The 18,800-nt window shown below is 40.0% G+C and overlaps 1 protein-coding gene across 1 annotated transcript in view; it reads left to right on the top strand.

The window, feature by feature from the left end:
* Positions 1–18,800, top strand: part of SGK1 (serum/glucocorticoid regulated kinase 1) — a 279,618-nt gene that overhangs the window by 198,089 nt on the left and 62,729 nt on the right. The window contains exon 3 of the mRNA XM_089676195.1: positions 5,791–5,863. Coding sequence (XP_089532321.1) covers positions 5,791–5,863 — 73 coding nt within the window. The remainder of the gene's footprint in view (positions 1–5,790; positions 5,864–18,800) is intronic.

Genomic DNA, 18,800 nt, shown 5'->3' with positions numbered 1-18,800 from the left:
AAATGAATCTTCTATTGACTATCATACTCTCTTATTTTACTTTGAACAAGTTTTTGTTTATCTCAACAACCTATTACTTAACCTCTTCATGTCAGGACACTTTTACACCCTTCGTGTCCTGGCCAATTTTCAGCTTTCAGCGATGTCACATTTGAATGACAATTGCGCGGTTATGCAACCCTGTACCCGTATGAATTTTTTAGCATTTTTTTAGACAGGTAAAACTTTTTTTGGTGGTATGTATTCACCACTGGGATTTAAATTTTTTTTTTTGCTATATAAATGAAAAAGTCCAACAATTTTGAAAAAATGTGTTTTTCTTATAAAATTGTGCAAATAAATAATCTTTCTTCATAAATCTTGGCCAATATTTATTCAATTATCTTTTTAGTAAAAACAAATAACCCTAATTAGCTTATAACCAAAAATTATCATTTTTAAAAAAAAATTTACATTTTTATTTTATTTTCTTATATTATTATTTGTTTGTTTTTTTTGTTTTTTTTAACATACTGTCACCCTAGAAGTACAGTGTCACCATAGTAACACTGTACTACTTGTGGGGTGTGATGAAGATTTTTTTTTTTTTTTTTTTTATACACTGATTGGCTGTAAAAGCAATCATTTGCAGCCATTGAGAAATACTGTGTGAGCTGTGATTGGTCACAGCTTGTCACATGTATAAGGCTGTTGTGAATAGCCTTGTACCATGTGATCTCTGTGATCATTCACAGATTACACAAGTAGTAAGCAATGATGTCAGTGACATCTTGCTTACTACTATTTATGGGATCACTGATTGGCCAATCAGTAATCACATGATCTGGACCTCACATAGAGGTCCCGTGCAGCGATCGGTGTTCCGCTGTGTCCTCCGGGAGTGCGCACAGGCTAAAATGGCGCTGTTTATGAACGGCAACCCGCACCTGCACTGCTCCCGTCCAGCCGTTTATATACATGGGCCAGACGGGAACTGGTTAAGCTAAGGCTAAGGGTCAAGGCATGTTGGCACTTTTGGAGCTGAAAAACTCATGCTAAACAGTGCTAGAACCCAATAAACCAGCTATAGTAGTTGGCTTCAACACATATACCTGTTATGTTGATTATTGCCAGATTAAGTCTAAAGCAGCCTAACATGGTCGACAGACATTATGCAATAGATATGTAGTTATCAACACATAAAAATGCTTGGAATATAACAGACAGAACATACTAGATGGATGAGAAACACACAGACCAAATAAAATGTGTGTACAAGGCAAACATATAAGTGCGTCATCGTGTAAATTGTGGAAAATAAAATTCTATGAATGAGGGAAAAATAAACTGAGTTTGACAGAGAATCACATAGCAGGAGAGATGCACTGTTTAAAGATAGTTTTGGTTTACTGAAAATAAATAGGATTATTTGCGTCATAGGAGAAATATTGGAAGCAGCTTTTTTTTTAAAATTTCTTCTGACCAATGCAATACCTTCACAAAAACGCTCAGCGTTATAACAGTGTAAAGTGGAACTGCTTAAAATTGATTTAGATACAGTATATATGTATATGAGACAGGGGCAGACTGACCATTTAGAAACTCGGGCACTGCCCAAGAGCCCGGGGTCAGTAGGGGGCCCCATGAGATGCCCCTGGTACCTTTTTCATAGGTTTTTTTCAGTTTGTGCAAGGACACAGGGGCCCCATGATCCCCTATTGCCCGGGGGCCCCATGAGTTGTCAGTCCGCCCCTGGTATGAGATCAACATAAAGTGACTCTGTCAGCACAGGGTCACTTGTATATACAATAATGTATATGTGTTAATAGAAGACTGCATATACGTACCTTTCCCGTGGCCTGTTTCTTGCAAAGCTGCCACCAAACTGGTTTCCCAGTAGCTGCAAGTACTTACAGATATCTGGGAGTGTGAATATCTGCTCCCCTGCCACTCGGTGTGGTATCACCTGCTGGATTGTACATCACTACAGGTCTTTAAAGCCACTAAAGGGAACCACTGCAAACAGTGGGGGGAACAAGTATGCATTCAATCTGACTGTAGATGGCTGTGAGTAATGAAGTGGTGGCTTTTCAAGAAACAGGCTAACGGAAGGGTAAGTATTTGCAAACTTCTTTTTTCAGGTATGTTGTACATATAAGTGACTATGTGCTAACACCTGTACTGCTGTCATTGCTAACCCACTTTTGAAATTACCAGATAGAAAATATTGGTCATTATCATCCAATGGCTTTGATAGTGGTTCAAAGCAATTATGCGGGTCAAGAGATCAAACTTTACTCTGATTTTCCTTCTTTTTTTTTTTTTTGCATGCTTGTTCTAGACTAGTGACTCAGTGTATTTCAGCATGAGAAAGCCCGGCACAAAGCATATTGAGCAAAAGATGGCCATGGGCCACTTCCATATGTGCCTAAGTTAGAATAAACTATGATATCAATGCATGTAAGGCTGGATTTACCCTCTTTCAGTGCATTAACGTGAGTTGAGTTGTCAGCCCATTTCATTGAGAAGGCTACTTAACATAAAACAACATACCAAAAAAAGGTGAATGCACTGCTGTTTTGTGAAGTAATGCACTACAACACATGGTAGTGTTTTGCCATGTGTTGTGATGCATCACAGGTGTATTAGGAAGGCACCCTGGGTGCCATTAATAATAAATGACCTAGACCTAGACTCTGACCTCTCCTTTGGGCCCCACATCTACTCACTGGCTAAATCCTACCGCCTCAACCTCCGGAACATTTCTAAAATCCGTACCTTCCTTACCAATGACACCACAAAACAACTTTTCCACGCCTTGGTTATATTCCGCCTCGATTACTGCAACTCCCTCCTCACTGGTCTACTGTTACACAGGCTATCCCCCCTTCAGTCTATTATGAATGCTGCTGCTAGACTCATACACCTTACCAACCAATAAGCGTCTGCTGCCCCTCTCTGCCAATCCCTCCACTGGCTTCCAATAACCCAACATATAAAATTAAAAATACTAACCACAGCTTACAAAGCCATCCACAACAATGCCCCTAGCTACATCACCAACCTCATCCACAGATACCCCCCAAATCACCCACTCCGCTCCTCCCATGATATCTTCCTCTCTAGCTCCCTCATCACCTCCTCCCACGCTTGCCTCCATGACTTCTCCAAAGCCTCTTTCATCCTCTGGAACTCCCTACCACAGCATGTCCGGTCAGCCCCCACCCTGTCTGCCTTTAGGCGATCTTTGAAAACGTACTTTTTCAGGGAAGCCTACCCCACCTCCACCTAAGAACTGTACTTGAATCACCAGATCATTCCCCGCAGCTATCACCTTTTGTATCATCTCCCCCTTCTTTTAGATTGTAAGCTCCATGAGCAGGGCCCTCACATTCCTTTTGTACTGAAATGTATTGTAATTGTACTGTCTCCCTTATATTGTAAAGCGCTGCACAAACTGTTGACGCTATATAAATTCTGTATAATAATAATAATAATAATAATAAAAAATGGCACTGCAGTGTACCAGAATTCATAATGAGTGTTACAGTAATGAGCATAATACTGATGTTCAATAGGGTGAGCCAGATCTTAGAAAATGAAATGCTTATTATTTGTGCATAGTTTTCAGTTATTTATGTACATTGGGCAGCCATATTTGCTCATTACAGACTTTGCTGCCTACTTAATACTGCTGCACACGAGTTGGGTTTTGTTGTTGGTCCTATCCCTCTACAAGTTAAAAACATGATTTACATATATAAATTATAACATCTTACAATCAGTGATATATCTCGATGTTCCTTCAAGATCAGTACCGTAAAGCAAATCATTATAACTCAAAGCACCCTATAACACAGTTTATTCAGATATCAAGATAACCAATTTCCTAATGATCCAAAGGTTAGATTGCTTTAGTGTTTAAATGGTGCACACGTGAACGCACACATTATATCATGCTAACATAGTATAGATGCAAACCACACCATTAGGCATATTTCTGTAATGATATTGGAAAACAATATACAATTAATACAAAAAAAATGTCAAATGGTGGTATCACAATCTGTCAATCTGAGTACCTCTTATACACATCAGAGGAAGCATAACCCAATTACTGGAAGGATAAATTGCCACATTTTAGGTATATGCATGTGTCACGTACCTGATTGGAGACTGAAATGACAAGGTCGGCCTCACTTGTGTCACTAGCCCTGACTCCACTGGAAGTGGAACAGAGGGTGTCTAGGGACCAGGGGGACAAGAGTGCCAGCAGATGTTGTTTGCAGCACTTGCAGCTGGAGTCCTTAAAAGACTGATGGACCACCGATGCAGAAACAGTAGTGATATGCAGAGCTGGTATGGTAGGTCGCCAGGTGTGCACCAGAGCAAGGCAGGAAGCTGGGATGGGAGACAGAAGCAATGTCATAGGAATAGCTGGGGTCATCAACGGGTGGAGAGCGAGGTACCAAATCATAAGCAAGCCAAAGTCAGGAGCAGAGCCAAGGTCAGGAACAAATATCAAGCAGGAGAGTAATCAAGAGTCAGGTCAGGAACAAGCCCGATCAGCAACAAGGAAATCACACAGGAACAAGCAGGAAACAGGGAACAGCTGAAGACCAGTCAGCACTCAGCACAGGCAGAGGCACCTTTTAAATAGTCCGTCTGGTGCCAATTTTCGCCGCGCACATGTGTGTGCGCATTCGCGCATTTCTGTGCGCATGCGCACGTCTATTCGCCAGCCGTCTCACTTACTTGTTACATGTATTTATGCCATGAGATTTGCTTATGATATTTATGATATTACAAGAATGTAAACTGTTCCGTTCTCAAAATAAAAGTTTCAGTTGTCAAGCTCAAAAAGGTGTATAACATGCTTTATTTGGCTTACTTTCTAAGTAGGATTTTACCATTGCTAATGCATTTATAACACTGGGTTATTTTAACTATTAAAAAAAAAGATGTTAAAGTCAATTCCAGAAGATTAGAACACAGGTTATTGCTCCTTTAAAGTGATTTTGTCATGAGAATATATTCTACTGCTGAACTCACTTTTGAGATTGTTAGTTTCCTAGCTGTCATGTTGAAGCTTTGGCTTTAATGCCTTCTATTTCAGCAACCTGGAACAATGATCATTTTGTAAAGGGCTGCGCAAACTGTTGGCGCTATATAAATCCTGTATAATGATAATAATAAAAATAATAATAATAATAGAGATAATGATTTCTGACACTTTTCTGACACTCATTTGCAACATGCTTGTTCCAGGTATGTGATTTAAAATTAAAGCTAGGCAATAGGCATTTTCAAAAAGTGTCAATAATCGCGGGTCTCATAATTGTTTATGACAGAGTCACTTTAAAATAACACTTGCCTCAGGTTAGAGATAACTGTGAGTTTCAATAGCTGTCTATCAAGGAGAGGAGAAACCGGTGCCTTTAAGGTGGTGATAAAAAAAAATTGGGTTTTCTTTTTCTCCATTTTCTTTCAAGAATTTGATACATTTTTCCAGTCTTTTATTGCTTCTGTTGACTCAATGGATGAAGATAAAACAATAGGTTACACACAGCACAGTATATACCAAAGTATAGGAAGGGTATAGAAGCATCTGCATACAATTCTTTTATGGCAGTATCTTCCATAGGAGTTTTCCATAAGAGGATTTCTGTTTTATGGATATTAGGACTTACTGTCTTTTCTCTTGTGTGCCTGTTTTGATAACTTGTATTTTGATATTTGTATAAATAATACAACAAAATATTGTGCATATTGGAAAACAGTTAAATAATGCCTATCAACTTTTTTTCATAGGGAATGAAAGCATGCAAACAAGAGGTTGTGAGCCCTTCAGAAGACAAGACATTTTGGAGTAGCAATGAAACAGGTAACACAAGAATAAGGTTTCAGAAAAGCATACCTAAAAGAGACAAATACCGGTATATTTTTGGAGGCACTAGCACATTTTCACACAGTCCAAGAACATAATAAGTATGTAAGAGTAATAACTTTTTCACATAGTGAAAGATAGTGGAAACAACCTCTTGAACTCCCTCTTGCCATCTCCTGCCATGAACTTAGAGCCCCAGAAAGTTTGTCCACTCTTTTATTGGAGCTTTGATTCTCACCCATTTGTTGATGGAAATTAAGTGTTCCTCGTCTTTCAGCCCTTCTCATTATAAGTAACAACCTGGTCATACAATTATTAAACATCCATATATGGGCAAATTGCAATAGCTAGTTATAATTGGTCTAAGTTGGTGGTCTAATAAAATTGTTCCAACATTTACTGTTCTACCAATATCAAATTGGCAAGCAAAATTATGTAACTAGAATTCACAGAGCTCCCTGCAAAACACCATAGAATTAAAAAATGCTTTTTCACATACTTTATGATGCTTTTCAAATGTACTAAAGTCTAAACATATGCTAAAAAGATACTAAACTATCGCCAGTATGTGTTTGACAGCACAGCATTTTTGTAAATGCTAGAGTATAAATGGTCTTCAAGACCTTTTTCTGTTTGTGGTCATTGGAATGCTTTGTAAGGGCCTGTTTATATAAATGGTATTTGAAGAGTCCAATAGTATTGGAAATTCCTTAGCATTGGTGGCTAGTGGAAAGGTTCTCTAATAGTAGGGCCAAATTTAGACCTTGGGGGGCCTGAGGCTCTTCAGGTTTGGGGGGCCCCTCATACACAGAGTTGGTTTACATTATAAATAACAGTCACAAATTTTCAAAATGCATGACACAACAAAATTCCGAGGTCACGCGTGCACACACATATGCATAGACCACCTTCCTTAAGAGAGTAAGCACTCTATGTGTGTTTGGCTTGAGCCACCAAAATCCTTTTTTTTTTTTAAGTTATATTTATGGAGGGTTTTTTTAAATGCAGAAAACACACCCCAAAGGGGGGGGGGGTAGACAAAAGAAGGGAAGACAAAAAAGAACTCTCCTCAACAAACACAGCCTCAGTTTGGCCTTCATAAAAGGTATCATACAGTATACAGAGAAGACAGTATAATAAATGGGGACATTGAGCAACTAGGGTTCTGGATCTGCATAGGTAGCCATATGTGGACTGTCTATCCATCGGCTCCAAGCATTGTTAAAGAACCTAGGGCATTTGCGGAGCTCACCCTCAGGGGTAGGATACTATTGACCATAGCCATCCAAGCTCTTAAAGATAGGGAGGAGCATCCTTCCATGACATAAGTATAATTTTCTTTGCATAGAAATAGAGTAGCCGTAAGAGCCTTTTATCATACTTAGAAATAGGTAAATCTCCAAAAATGCCCAAAAGTAATTGTTGAGGTGCAAAATATTGGGCAGTTCCAAAGAAGAGGAGAGAAAAGTATTGACAGAGAGCAGGGACTTTTGGGCAGTGCCATAAGCAGTGAAGGAAGTCCACGTCCACTCCACAGCCCCAAAAACAAGCTGGTGAGGGAGGCCCAGTCTGTGTAAAAATATTCATTTTTAAAAACAATACAATATAGCAGTCCAGAGTAAAAACTTTGACAGATATATTTTATATTATTTTATTATTACTTTTTTAAAATTATTTTATATAATTTTTTATATTGTTTTATATAATTTTTGTATAGAAGGGGCACTTCTGTCTGGGAGCCCAGGCCAGCTGGACCTTTTCCCCCTTATAAATCTGACACTGCCTAACGGAACCCCCTTTTCTTTTAGTGGACAGTGGAAATTCCCTCTTTTTTTATATTAGAGATCATTCATTGGCACTCCAAAGCCGCTGCAACTATAGCGGTCAGGGGAAATCCTACCTAGCAATAAACTCTCACATAACATTAGTGGTCAAGGAACCACTTAATAAATGATCCCATTACTTATTATTTAGTATTCTTACGTCACTGCCTGTGTAAACTCTGTATTGGATGGTGATGAACATTGACAGTTGCAGGTGATTGGCTGTTAAGGCCTGAGCCTGCAATATAGGAGGAAGTCACATGCTTCACCATACCAAGATTTTCACAGAGGCTTGGATGGATCAATAGAGGAGTACAGTGAAGGTAAGTATCAGTGGGTCAATGGTGCTCAAATCCAGCATGGTGTACTTTAAAAAAAAATAAATCCAAAACATACCTGCTAATCAACTAATTTAATTCCTAGAAAAAATATTTTTTTAAAACATGTTATACTTACAGCTTTTCTAAAAGAACCTACTGTATATCAACTAATGACAAGCACATACAGATAGAGAGTGCTCTGAAATATTTCTAAAGGGGAAAAAAAGCATTGCCTACGATCATTCAGCAGTGGACAGAAGGATTTTAGACCTAATGTACCATGAAATGAACTTCCACGAACAATAGAGACCAGGATTAAAATATCAGGCTTGAAAAATGAAAGGCAATGAATAAAAATGTGGTAAATGGAGACGTTGCCTGCTAGGTATTAAGGAGTTTTGTGTCACTGAATTTTATGTCAGATAAATAATTATAGCCTGCAATGAAAATCACCTGCGATTTTGAAGGGTTAGGTAGGAAGATTTCTGTGGTATAGTTCCTTTTGAATATTTCAATATATAACTTGGACCATGCAAAAATATTGGTGACAGAATATAAGAATATATTAGGGTCCTTTCACACAGGTGTTCTGTTTTGTTTCAGTCGTATTTTTTTTCTAAATTGGAGCTAAACGGATCAAGACTTCACTTTTTACCTCCATTTTCATATCCATTTTTGATCCGTTTACATCCATGTTTCACCCATTTCCATCAGTTTTTCATCCGTTTACATCAGTTTTTTCATCTGTTTCTCGTCATTTTCTTGTCAGTTTCTCATCAGTTTTTCCATCTTTTTTTTCCATCCTTTTTCAATGCAAAAACAGATGCAAAAACGGACTGTATGTCCGTTTACATCTGTTTTTTCATTAAAAAAGCGGATGTTAATGGATGTGAACATAAACGGATGTAAACAGATGATTGTCCGTTTACATCTGCTAGTCCATAGAAATGCATGGGTGTCCGTTTTTCATCCGTAAAAGGACAGATGAAAAACGGACATGCAGAACGCCCGTGTGAAAGGACTCTTAGATAGTTCAATATGAGGCTACAAAATTTAGCAGACCATTAAATATCGAATCATAGGGGTGTTCATCTAACAGTGTCTATTGAGAAGACAGAGCAGGGGGGGCCTCCTTAGCAGACAGATCCCAAAAATTTGAATAGAAAGCAACAAGAATAGTCAAATGGCAACAATGTGCACCACGTGATACATATATTATATCAATTATGTTGGCCAAACCATATCTATAGACTTGTGAACAGATATAAATGATTTTTGCCAGGATTTTATCTTCATATGAACATATTATTGCAGATTCAACAGATTAAGCTTGGTATGATCAGCCTATAACATCTCAGGATCTGTCAAGTTTGAAATATAACTGTATCAAAGAGGTTCAAAGCTGCCTCAATGTGCAAGTCAAACTATTTTATTTCAACACCTGATATCTGTTACTTAAGGTGGGCTTCCTACAAGTACCCAACTTAATGCAGATTCCACTGCAGTGTCCTAACCTTTTAACTAATGTTTATCAGCGGTATGGGGGGGAATTAACCAAAATAGATGTGACATCTTACCAGCTACTTTCAATGTCCAACTGTTTAATATGTTAAAAAAATCTGAAGAATATATTTTAAAAATATATATTAAAAAAAAATGTTTTTTAATATATTCTTCAGATTTTTTTTAACATATAAAAAAGTAATTTTAACATATATTTTTACACATATTTGTAAATGCATTCCAAAAATGTAGATTTGTATTTTTAAAGACATACAGTATATTTAAAAATATTTTTCATATATTTTGGAATAAAAACACATTTCAACCAGGCGGACTGACAACTCATGGGGCCCCCGGGCAATAGGAGATCATGTGGCCCCTGTGTCCTTGCCCAAACTCAAAAAAGTCTATGAAAAAGGTACCAGGGGCATCTCATGGGGCCCCCTACTGACCCCGGGCACTCGGGCGGTGTCCAAGTTTCCAAATGGCCAGTCCGCCCCTGATTTCAACACACAGTATATATATATATATATATATATATATATATATATATATATTTTTTTTTTTTTAATATATTGAATATGGCCAAAATTGTAGCATTTCAAATATATGGCAATATATTTGGGAAGAATATTTTAAAAATATATTTCAAATATATTTTTCTTCCACATGGGTTGACCCATATTAATAGCAGATAATAGGCAGCCCCATCCAAAAACCTCCAGAATCCTGAAATGACTAATTTCAAATGAATGTACTGATCAAATATACTCACTTCATTGTGATGTCAGTTGCTATATTTATTTATTATGGGCAAGTGATTCAAAGTATTGCAGTATAGGGTTCAGTACATCAGTCAGGCAAGTAGCATTATCAGACATAGGATAGGAATTGGAGCCTAGGCTTCATTTAAATGTGTATTTCACAGCCATTTATGTATTTAAGTTGTTGTGGTGATGGAACATGTAAGGTTCAGAAGTACACTGGATGACTTTGCTCACAGGTGCTGGATAACAATTGTTTTTGCCAGCTTGTGTAGCTGAGTAGGTGGCACAGCTTTTTGTGATGACAGTAATAGCTGAGCCACAGCCAAAGCTTTCCTGGTGCTTGATTACAGTCACAGTGCTGCTCTGTTCTCCTGGAAAGAAAAGGGGATCTACATAGACTTTATTAAGAACAAAGTGGGCTTCAGGCACTACATTGTGTGCATGTGTAGTATGTGTTTAGTGCTTTTCATTTTTTGCAGTCCTTTGCACATATACTGTAATATTTATTTTGTGCAAATACTGTAATGTAAGTGCTGTTAGCAACAAGAATTTGTGTTATTTCAACACAATTATAAAATGTTAATTTGGCAACTTTTCTGCATTTTAGCATATTTTGGATTTTCAAAGTTAATAATAGAGGTAATAATAAAATAAAATAAAGTAAAAATAAATTAAAAGTTAATAATAAAAAAATCACACAGCCTTTAGTTCACTATTTATTTAGAATCCATGCATTATTTTTTTCTCCTATACTAATTCTGTAACGTGACAGTAGCACTGAACCTGTACAGTACAAGACTTTTAAAAGTTAACACATTTGTTTTTTTTAGGTTGTTGAATTTTTTTTCACTCAGTAATGTTTCGCTTTTAATGCATCAGCTCTTTTTTTTTTAATTCAAGTGGATTGAATCTTTCAAAAGTGGTGTCAATCATCAATAACATGCAGGCAAAATTCTTCAGATTATTCACCCCTGAAACTTTCTTTCTTTCATTAATACAGTTAGCTATATATGGTTACATTTCTTTTATTCGGTCTGTGGGCTGAAGGAGAGTACCGTATTTTGCGCTCCATAAGACGCACCTGACCATAAGATGCACCTAGGTTTTAGAGGTGAAAAACAAGAAAAAAAATATTCTGAAGCAATGGACTGCAGACACAGTACAGGAGATGACCAGAGACTGCGGACACAGTACAGGAGATGACCAGAGAGTGCGGACACAGTACAGAAGATGACCAGAGACTGCGGACATAGTACAGGAGATGACCAGAGACTGCGGACATAGTACAGGAGATGACCAGAGACTGCGGACACAGTACAGGAGATGACCAGAGACTGCGGACACAGTACAGGAGATGACCAGAGACTGCGGACACAGTACAGGGGATGACCAGAGACTGAGGACACAGTACAGGAGATGACCAGAGACTGCGGACACAGTACAGGAGATGACCAGAGACTGCGGACACAGTACAGGAGATGACCAGAGACTGCGGACATAGTACAGGAGATGACCAGAGACTGCGGACACAGTACAGGAGATGACCAGAGACTGCGGACACAGTACAGGAGATGACCAGTGACTGCAGACACAGTACATGAGATGACCAGAGACTGTGGACACAGTACAGGGAATTACCAGAGACTGCAGACAGTACAGGGAATGACCAGAGACTGTGGACACAGTACAGGGAATGACCAGAGATTGCAGACAGTACAGGAGATGACCAGCAACTGCAGACACAGTACAGGAGATGACCGGAGACTGCAGACACAGTACAGGAGATGACCAGAGACTGCGGACAGTACAGGGGATGACCAGAGACTGCGGACACAGTACAGGAGATGACCAGAGACTGCAGACAGTACAGGAGATGACCAGCAACTGCGGACATAGTACAGGAGATGACCAGCAACTGCGGACATAGTACAGGAGATGACCAGAGACTGCGGACACAGTACAGGAGATGACCAGAGACTGCGGACACAGTACAGGGGATGACCAGAAACTGCCGACTCAGTACAGGGGATGACCAGAGAATGTGGACACAGTACAGGAGATGACCATAGTCTGCAGACATAGTACAGGGAATGACCAGAGACTGCGGACATAGTACAGATGACCAGAGACTGTGAACATAGTACAGGGAAAATGCCAGGGACTGCGGACATAGTACAGATGACCAGAGACTGCAGACAGTACAGGGGATGACCAAGAGACTGCAGACTTTTGGGGAGGGAGGGGGAGCGGGTACCTGAAGTTGTCCTTTCTTTAGTGTGGGCACGCTGGCTTCTTCTTCTGTCATGTGTCCCAGAAGTCGCCGGACCGTTCACAAAGCGCAGCACTTCTCGCGCATGCGCAGTGGGCACCCGGCTGTCACAGAAGCCGGCGCGGGACAGAGGAACAGGTAAGGTCCTGCAGGAGAGAAGAGCTGAGCGGTCAACCCGGTATTCTGACATGGTGGCGGCGGCGGAAATATCGGACCGGCCGCTCCATATTCGCTCAATAAGACACACTGACATTTCCCCCCCCCCCCCCTTTTTTGGGGGAAAAAAGTGTGTCTTATGGAGCGAAAAATACGGTAAATCAATAGATCCTCCATCAATGCTAAACAGTATATATAGAGGAATCTGCACTGCCAGCTACCATACTGCATTCAAGTGACAGCTTCGGATTGGATGCAGCCACTGGTCAATCAACAATTTTCCACCTGTCTTCTTTTATATTTCAGTTAACGTTTTTCCAGTTGGGTGGTGCCAACTAGGGACACTCACAGTTTAAATTTCATTTGATTCAGTAGGAATGTTGCATTAAGGCAGTCCATTGGAAATATTAGGCTGCCAACATACTCAATAAGAGTAAAAAATTAGATTTGTCATATTTTTTTCAAATGCCATTCACTACCTTGCGTTGCCCTGCAATGAATGGCACTGCAACTCATGAAATGTCCTTGCTTACCACAACGCAAACATTGTAAATGAGCCCTGAATGTTAATGGTTAGAAAAATTGAAATAAACAAAACAGTTCAGGTTAAACTTTAGGTTATGAACGGGCCCCTCTGTTACTCTTGTACCAAATTGTATTGTAACTGTAATGTCTACCTTCATTTTGTAAAGTGTTGCGCAAACTGTTGGCGCTATATAAATCCTGTATAATAATAATTGTATTAATAAGTTATTGAATAGGAATGAATTTAAAAAAAATTTTTTTAGAACTAAGGTCTGAGACATCCATGCAACTAGACTTTCGAGAAGGAAGCAAGCAATATAAGGCCTAATATATATATATATATATATATATACACATACATATATCTAGATTGTTATTGGGTCTGTGTTGACAGATTTTGATGGACAAGTGTAGTGGGCTTTGATACCAGTTTGAGATGCTTCTGAGATTGTTCAGAATTAATTTCCGGCGCACTTGACCTGCAGTCAACCAGCTTTTGCTTTGCCGTAGATTTGTATGGGACAGGGGTGCACTGATAACTCATGGGGTTCCAGGGCAATAGGGGATCATGGGGCCCCTGCGTCCTCGCCCACACTCAAAGCACACCCAAAAAAGCCTATAAAAAGTACCAGGGGTATTTCATGGGGCCCCCTACTGACCCCAGGCCCTCGGGCAGTGCCCGAGTGCTCGAATGGTCAGTCTGCCCCAGGTATGCGAAGAGACAGTTGAGAAGTGAACAAAAAACAGTTGACACCGGAGCTTAGGTCAGGGTTATGTCTATCCATGTCCACATTTGTCTATTTTTTACTGCATTGTAGGGTGTTTACCCACGTTTTCATTGCTCTATTGGGAATAATGGTGCATGAAAATGCACAGAAAAATGGACATACCTGTTTTCAAACCACAGTACAATGCATGGCAGAGATTCGAACAGTCTAATTGAACAACATTGCTTTTACAATTCATGTTGTAAGTGGGGCATTAAGCTGGATTTACACCTAGGTGTTTTCCCTTGAAATCAATACAAGGGAATCAAAACAACATGTCAACATGCATTGTCCTGCATTTGCAATGCGCATTGCAGTGTCTTCATATTTCATGTCAATGCATGTCATAACACAAACCATTGTGCATTGACATAATGATGTAATTGCATGCCCGATGACAAACACGCCTTACTGTATACATTGATATGGGTTGAACTATTTCCATGGATTTCAATGAAAAGCACATTAAGGAAAAGCACGAAGCTGGAATCCAGCCAAGGCAAATGTATAGCCTAAACATTTTATAGTTTTGGATAGAGTAGGGAAGGGATAAACCCCTGTCGGGTTATTTTTTGCACTTCAGGTGCCAGGGATGCAGCATAAATTGAGAAAAACTCCCAAAACTTACAGGAATTCCCATCTTATATCACGGTCACCAAAACAAGTGTCCCCACTGGAAAACTTACTCTGATTTGTACTCTGGTGACAAGTACAATTTTTGCATTTTTGTTACCTTCTGTCTTGGTGACAATGGTCACCAGGACAAATAGAGGGATGACTCTTTCCACTAGGAGCACAGACAGCAGGAAAAATGTGACAAAGGCTCTCACCCTTCCACACTCAAAAACTAAAGAAAATGCATTTACATACATTTTAATACATTTAATTTTTTTGACAGGCAGCGCAATTGCTCCTCAGGCACAAAACAAAAGAATTGTTTCAGAAGAACTGTATCTTGTGCAGCCTATGTAAGGGTATTTATAACTGTAACCTCCATTCTACAACATTCTAGAACTCCATCATGCCTCTACACTATGAATATCTTGTTGTAATTAGGTACATGAGTTTGGAGTCTGAAACATGGACAGACAGCACAGCGGCTGAGGATTTTTTAAAGCTGGGTTGAGCCTGTTGGGGTCTCTGAGACACTAATTTCCTATCAGGTTTGTTCCCCTTGTGCGTGACAGCAGGTAATGGTGGATACTTTGCCAATAGACAATAGAATCTACCCACTGCTTGCTCTCAATCACAAAGAGAGAACAGAGTTGATAGGGAACAGCTTCACCATCAGCCTCCGCCCACTGTCAGCATCAGTTGGTTGCTAGATAACTGTTAGCTGTGAATCCAACAGTGCCCTTAACAACCAGTGACAGGGAGGAAGAAAGGAATAGCAGAGTCAAACATTTCACATGCTACGCAGTGTACAGAGACAGACACTCTGCCTGTCCCTGTACACCAACTTACAGTTGGCCTTAATTATCTCCACTTTTTTATCATTGAATTTGAGGTAATTATAATTGAATTTGGTGCAGTAATAGTGCCAGTATGTAAAAGTGACACTATTAGCAACTGCCTGTGATTGGGTATGTTGGAACTTTAATAACTAGTAGGCCGAATAGCTTAGGCCCTAACACTTGGAGAAACGATAGTAATCAAGCTGAGTAGAGAATAACTGAATTGGGTAATGTCATGTGCAATGTGGATAGCTTGAATATGGAATTCTCTCACCCTGTCTATGGTCTCAGTGAGATGACAGAAAGTCTCTCTGTAGACAGAGGCCCCCATTTCCTTATGGTTCCAGAGATCCTCCGGACAGCATCACTCCGGCCCACCTGCTCGCAGGACTGTCCACCAGACTTGTCAGTGGTGTTGGTGGTCAACAACTCCTTCTCTCTCTCCCACACTCTGTGGTCTGGTCTGGCTTGGACCTCTTCTCCTTACACCCACTCTGCAGTGCTCTCCATCCACTTCCTGTCTTCTGGTTCCCAGGCTTCTGTATTTATCTGCCCCCCGCCCATCAGCCAGCTCCTCTGAGAAATGTAGTCTACTAGTTCCATGTCAGACAGTGAAGTCCTGCAAATCAGCCTACAAATCCCATGAAGCTTTTCAATAAAGTCTGTGTAACTGGGCTGCAGGACACTGCCATCTTGTGTCCATTCAACATCCTGCAAACAGTATTTCTGCAGGGTGTTACATATATAAATATATATCTGTATATAATAGCTAGCACATGTCACATAGGAAAATCCCAGTCACATAATTTTTCATTTAACTATTTGCATTACCAAGCAGGTGAACCTAATAAAGTGGCCAGTGTGGCTATCTTCTACATTATTGGTATAAGTCTGGTTCTGGCCTGAAAGAAACATACCAGATACCAGAAATGTATCAAAAGATATTTTCCCTATTCTAAATTTAGATGTTTTAATAATGTTACCTTGCACATAGCCAACACTTGTTATTTGAAAATAATCTGGGCTCATGATCAGCAAAGAAAAACAATTGAGGACGAACACCCTTGCTTTATACGATGTATGATTGCTGTGTTAAATACAGCATATGAACATCATTCCTGCCAGTTTATGATTCACAAACAAGCTGTTGCATACATTTGCACATTTGGCATAATTAGAGAGTTAAACTTTGTTTCAGTTTTATACTGTCACTGTTAGTAAATTGTTGTTAGCCACCCAGTCTCTGCAAGATTACCGCATTTGATGTGGTCATGAACTATTTGTTTTTCCAGCACATTAGTGTCAAGGTTAGCTGCTCTTTATTAAGATCATACCACCTGGTTAATCACAGGCATCACTGGCATAGTTAACTGTCTATGCAACTAATACAATTAAATGACTGGACTTTGTAGCAATACAATTTTATAAAAGAGCAAGACATCACTGTGTACAGAGTAAAATCATTATAGGGATACTAGATCTCAGACTATTATTAAAGGCAATTCCACTTCTGAGATCTTTACCATTCTGCAATAACTTTGCTACATCAGTGGAATATCCCTAATGTTTGCAGTGCATGTAGTGCACACAGGCCCTAAGGCTGATGGGGCCCACTGTGAACTCCCTGCACACAATGGGGATTCAGTTTCAGAAGCTGTCCATTGAGCTGCAGCAGCAACTGTCACTTCTGGCTGCAGCTCAAAGGAGATCCATGTATGGTCTGGAACCACTTTGTCTGGGTATCGTGGCTGCCACTCTGGATCTCTCTCCTCCCTGCCTCTTGAATGGATAGCATGGCTTGGGAGAGGAATGAGGGGAGGGTGCTACAGTGTAATTAGGTGGATCATTGGCCAGGGACTTTAGCACCACCTAGCCCTGGACCAACGTGAATCAAGGCAAAGGAGAGAAAAAAGTTAGCTCCAGAGCATGAGAATTAACTAATTTGATGCACTACCAACTGTTGGGGGGCAACAAAGAACAAACTCAGTGTGGGAGCAATGATGGGGACTACTGAGATTTGGGAGGAGTCTCTGTGTACTGCCTCCTCATGACCTCCCTACTGTTTTTTCTCCATTATTAACTGCCCTCTCTTTACTTCCTGCCTCCACCATTTACTGCCTCCTTCTGTATTGCAGATCCCCACCATCAACTGCCCCTCTGTACTGCCTGTCCTCAACATCAACTGCCATTTTCTGTACTGCCTGTTCCCACTATCAACTGACCCCTCTGTAGATCCTTGCCCCACCATTGACTTGCTCCCTACTGTACTACTTGTCCAGACCATCAACCACCCTCCTCTGTACTACTTGTCCAGACCATCAACTGCCCCCCTCTGTACTGCCTGTTTCCAACATCAACTACCCCCTCTGCACAGCCTGTTTTTCCTCCCTCCCATTGACACTGACGCAAGGATATTTTTCCTCTTCAGTGATGCCACTGATTCAGGGACATCTTTTAATTCCACCACTGGTGCATATAGGCATGGGCTCTGTTTAAAATAAGAAAGAACATTTTTTTTCATTGTGGAGTAAGGGAGAGTTATAACCCCAGTCAGTTTTTTTCCCCGTCTATGTCCCATAGTGGAGATTTCCCTTCACTTTCTGCCGCATAGTCAAAACAGAAAATCTCTACAAATTAAAGGAATTCCTTGGGGGGCCCAGGCCACCAGAACTAGTGTCCCAATTGGAAGATGTCCCCTCTATTATACTGTTCTGGGAACAACCCAAAAGTTGGGATTTTCTTTTAATTTCACCTTCAATGCTAATGATAAACAGGACAAACAGAGAGGGTGAATCTCCCTAACAGCAATAAAAACTGACAGGTGTTCTAATCCATATCCACTCTATCCAAAAACTAGAAAAAAAAGTTTTGCCTTTAGTTATACTTTAATCTTTCACCTTTAAGCCACTGCCACTCTTGCCACGCTCACCAGTTTTCACTTTTTAACTGTACAGCCAGACAGACTATCCTTATGTGCATTGTTAAAGTTTACTTATTATTTATATCATTGTTGATTGAAATTAGCCTGGACACAGGAAGGGCCATGCAATGGAGAAGAGACTCCTGCCCCAGCTGCCCCCCTTCCCGGTGGCATGGGCCAAGGCAGAAAGGCACCAGTCCTAACTCAACCCAACAGAGCTATAAACTTGATCAGCCCAAAAAAGACCAAACAAGGCAATTGTCACCTCATTTCTTCATGTACTTTTACAGTACACAGACTGTAATTCTTTTCATTTTCCTTGTTAAAGACACTGATTCTGAGCAGGTCTAGCGTAACATAACACTTGGTCATACATATCCAACTAACATGGTGTACGACAAGAAAGCTCACAGGAATCTTGATCACTGAG

The sequence above is a fragment of the Staurois parvus genome, unplaced genomic scaffold, assembly GCF_062004578.1.
Source record: "Staurois parvus isolate SC_StPar_1 unplaced genomic scaffold, SC_StPar_1.0 ptg000165l, whole genome shotgun sequence".
Lineage (NCBI taxonomy): Eukaryota > Metazoa > Chordata > Amphibia > Anura > Ranidae > Staurois > Staurois parvus.
The sequence above is the reverse complement of the archived record's forward strand: the minus strand, read 5'-3'. Positions and strand labels throughout refer to the sequence as shown.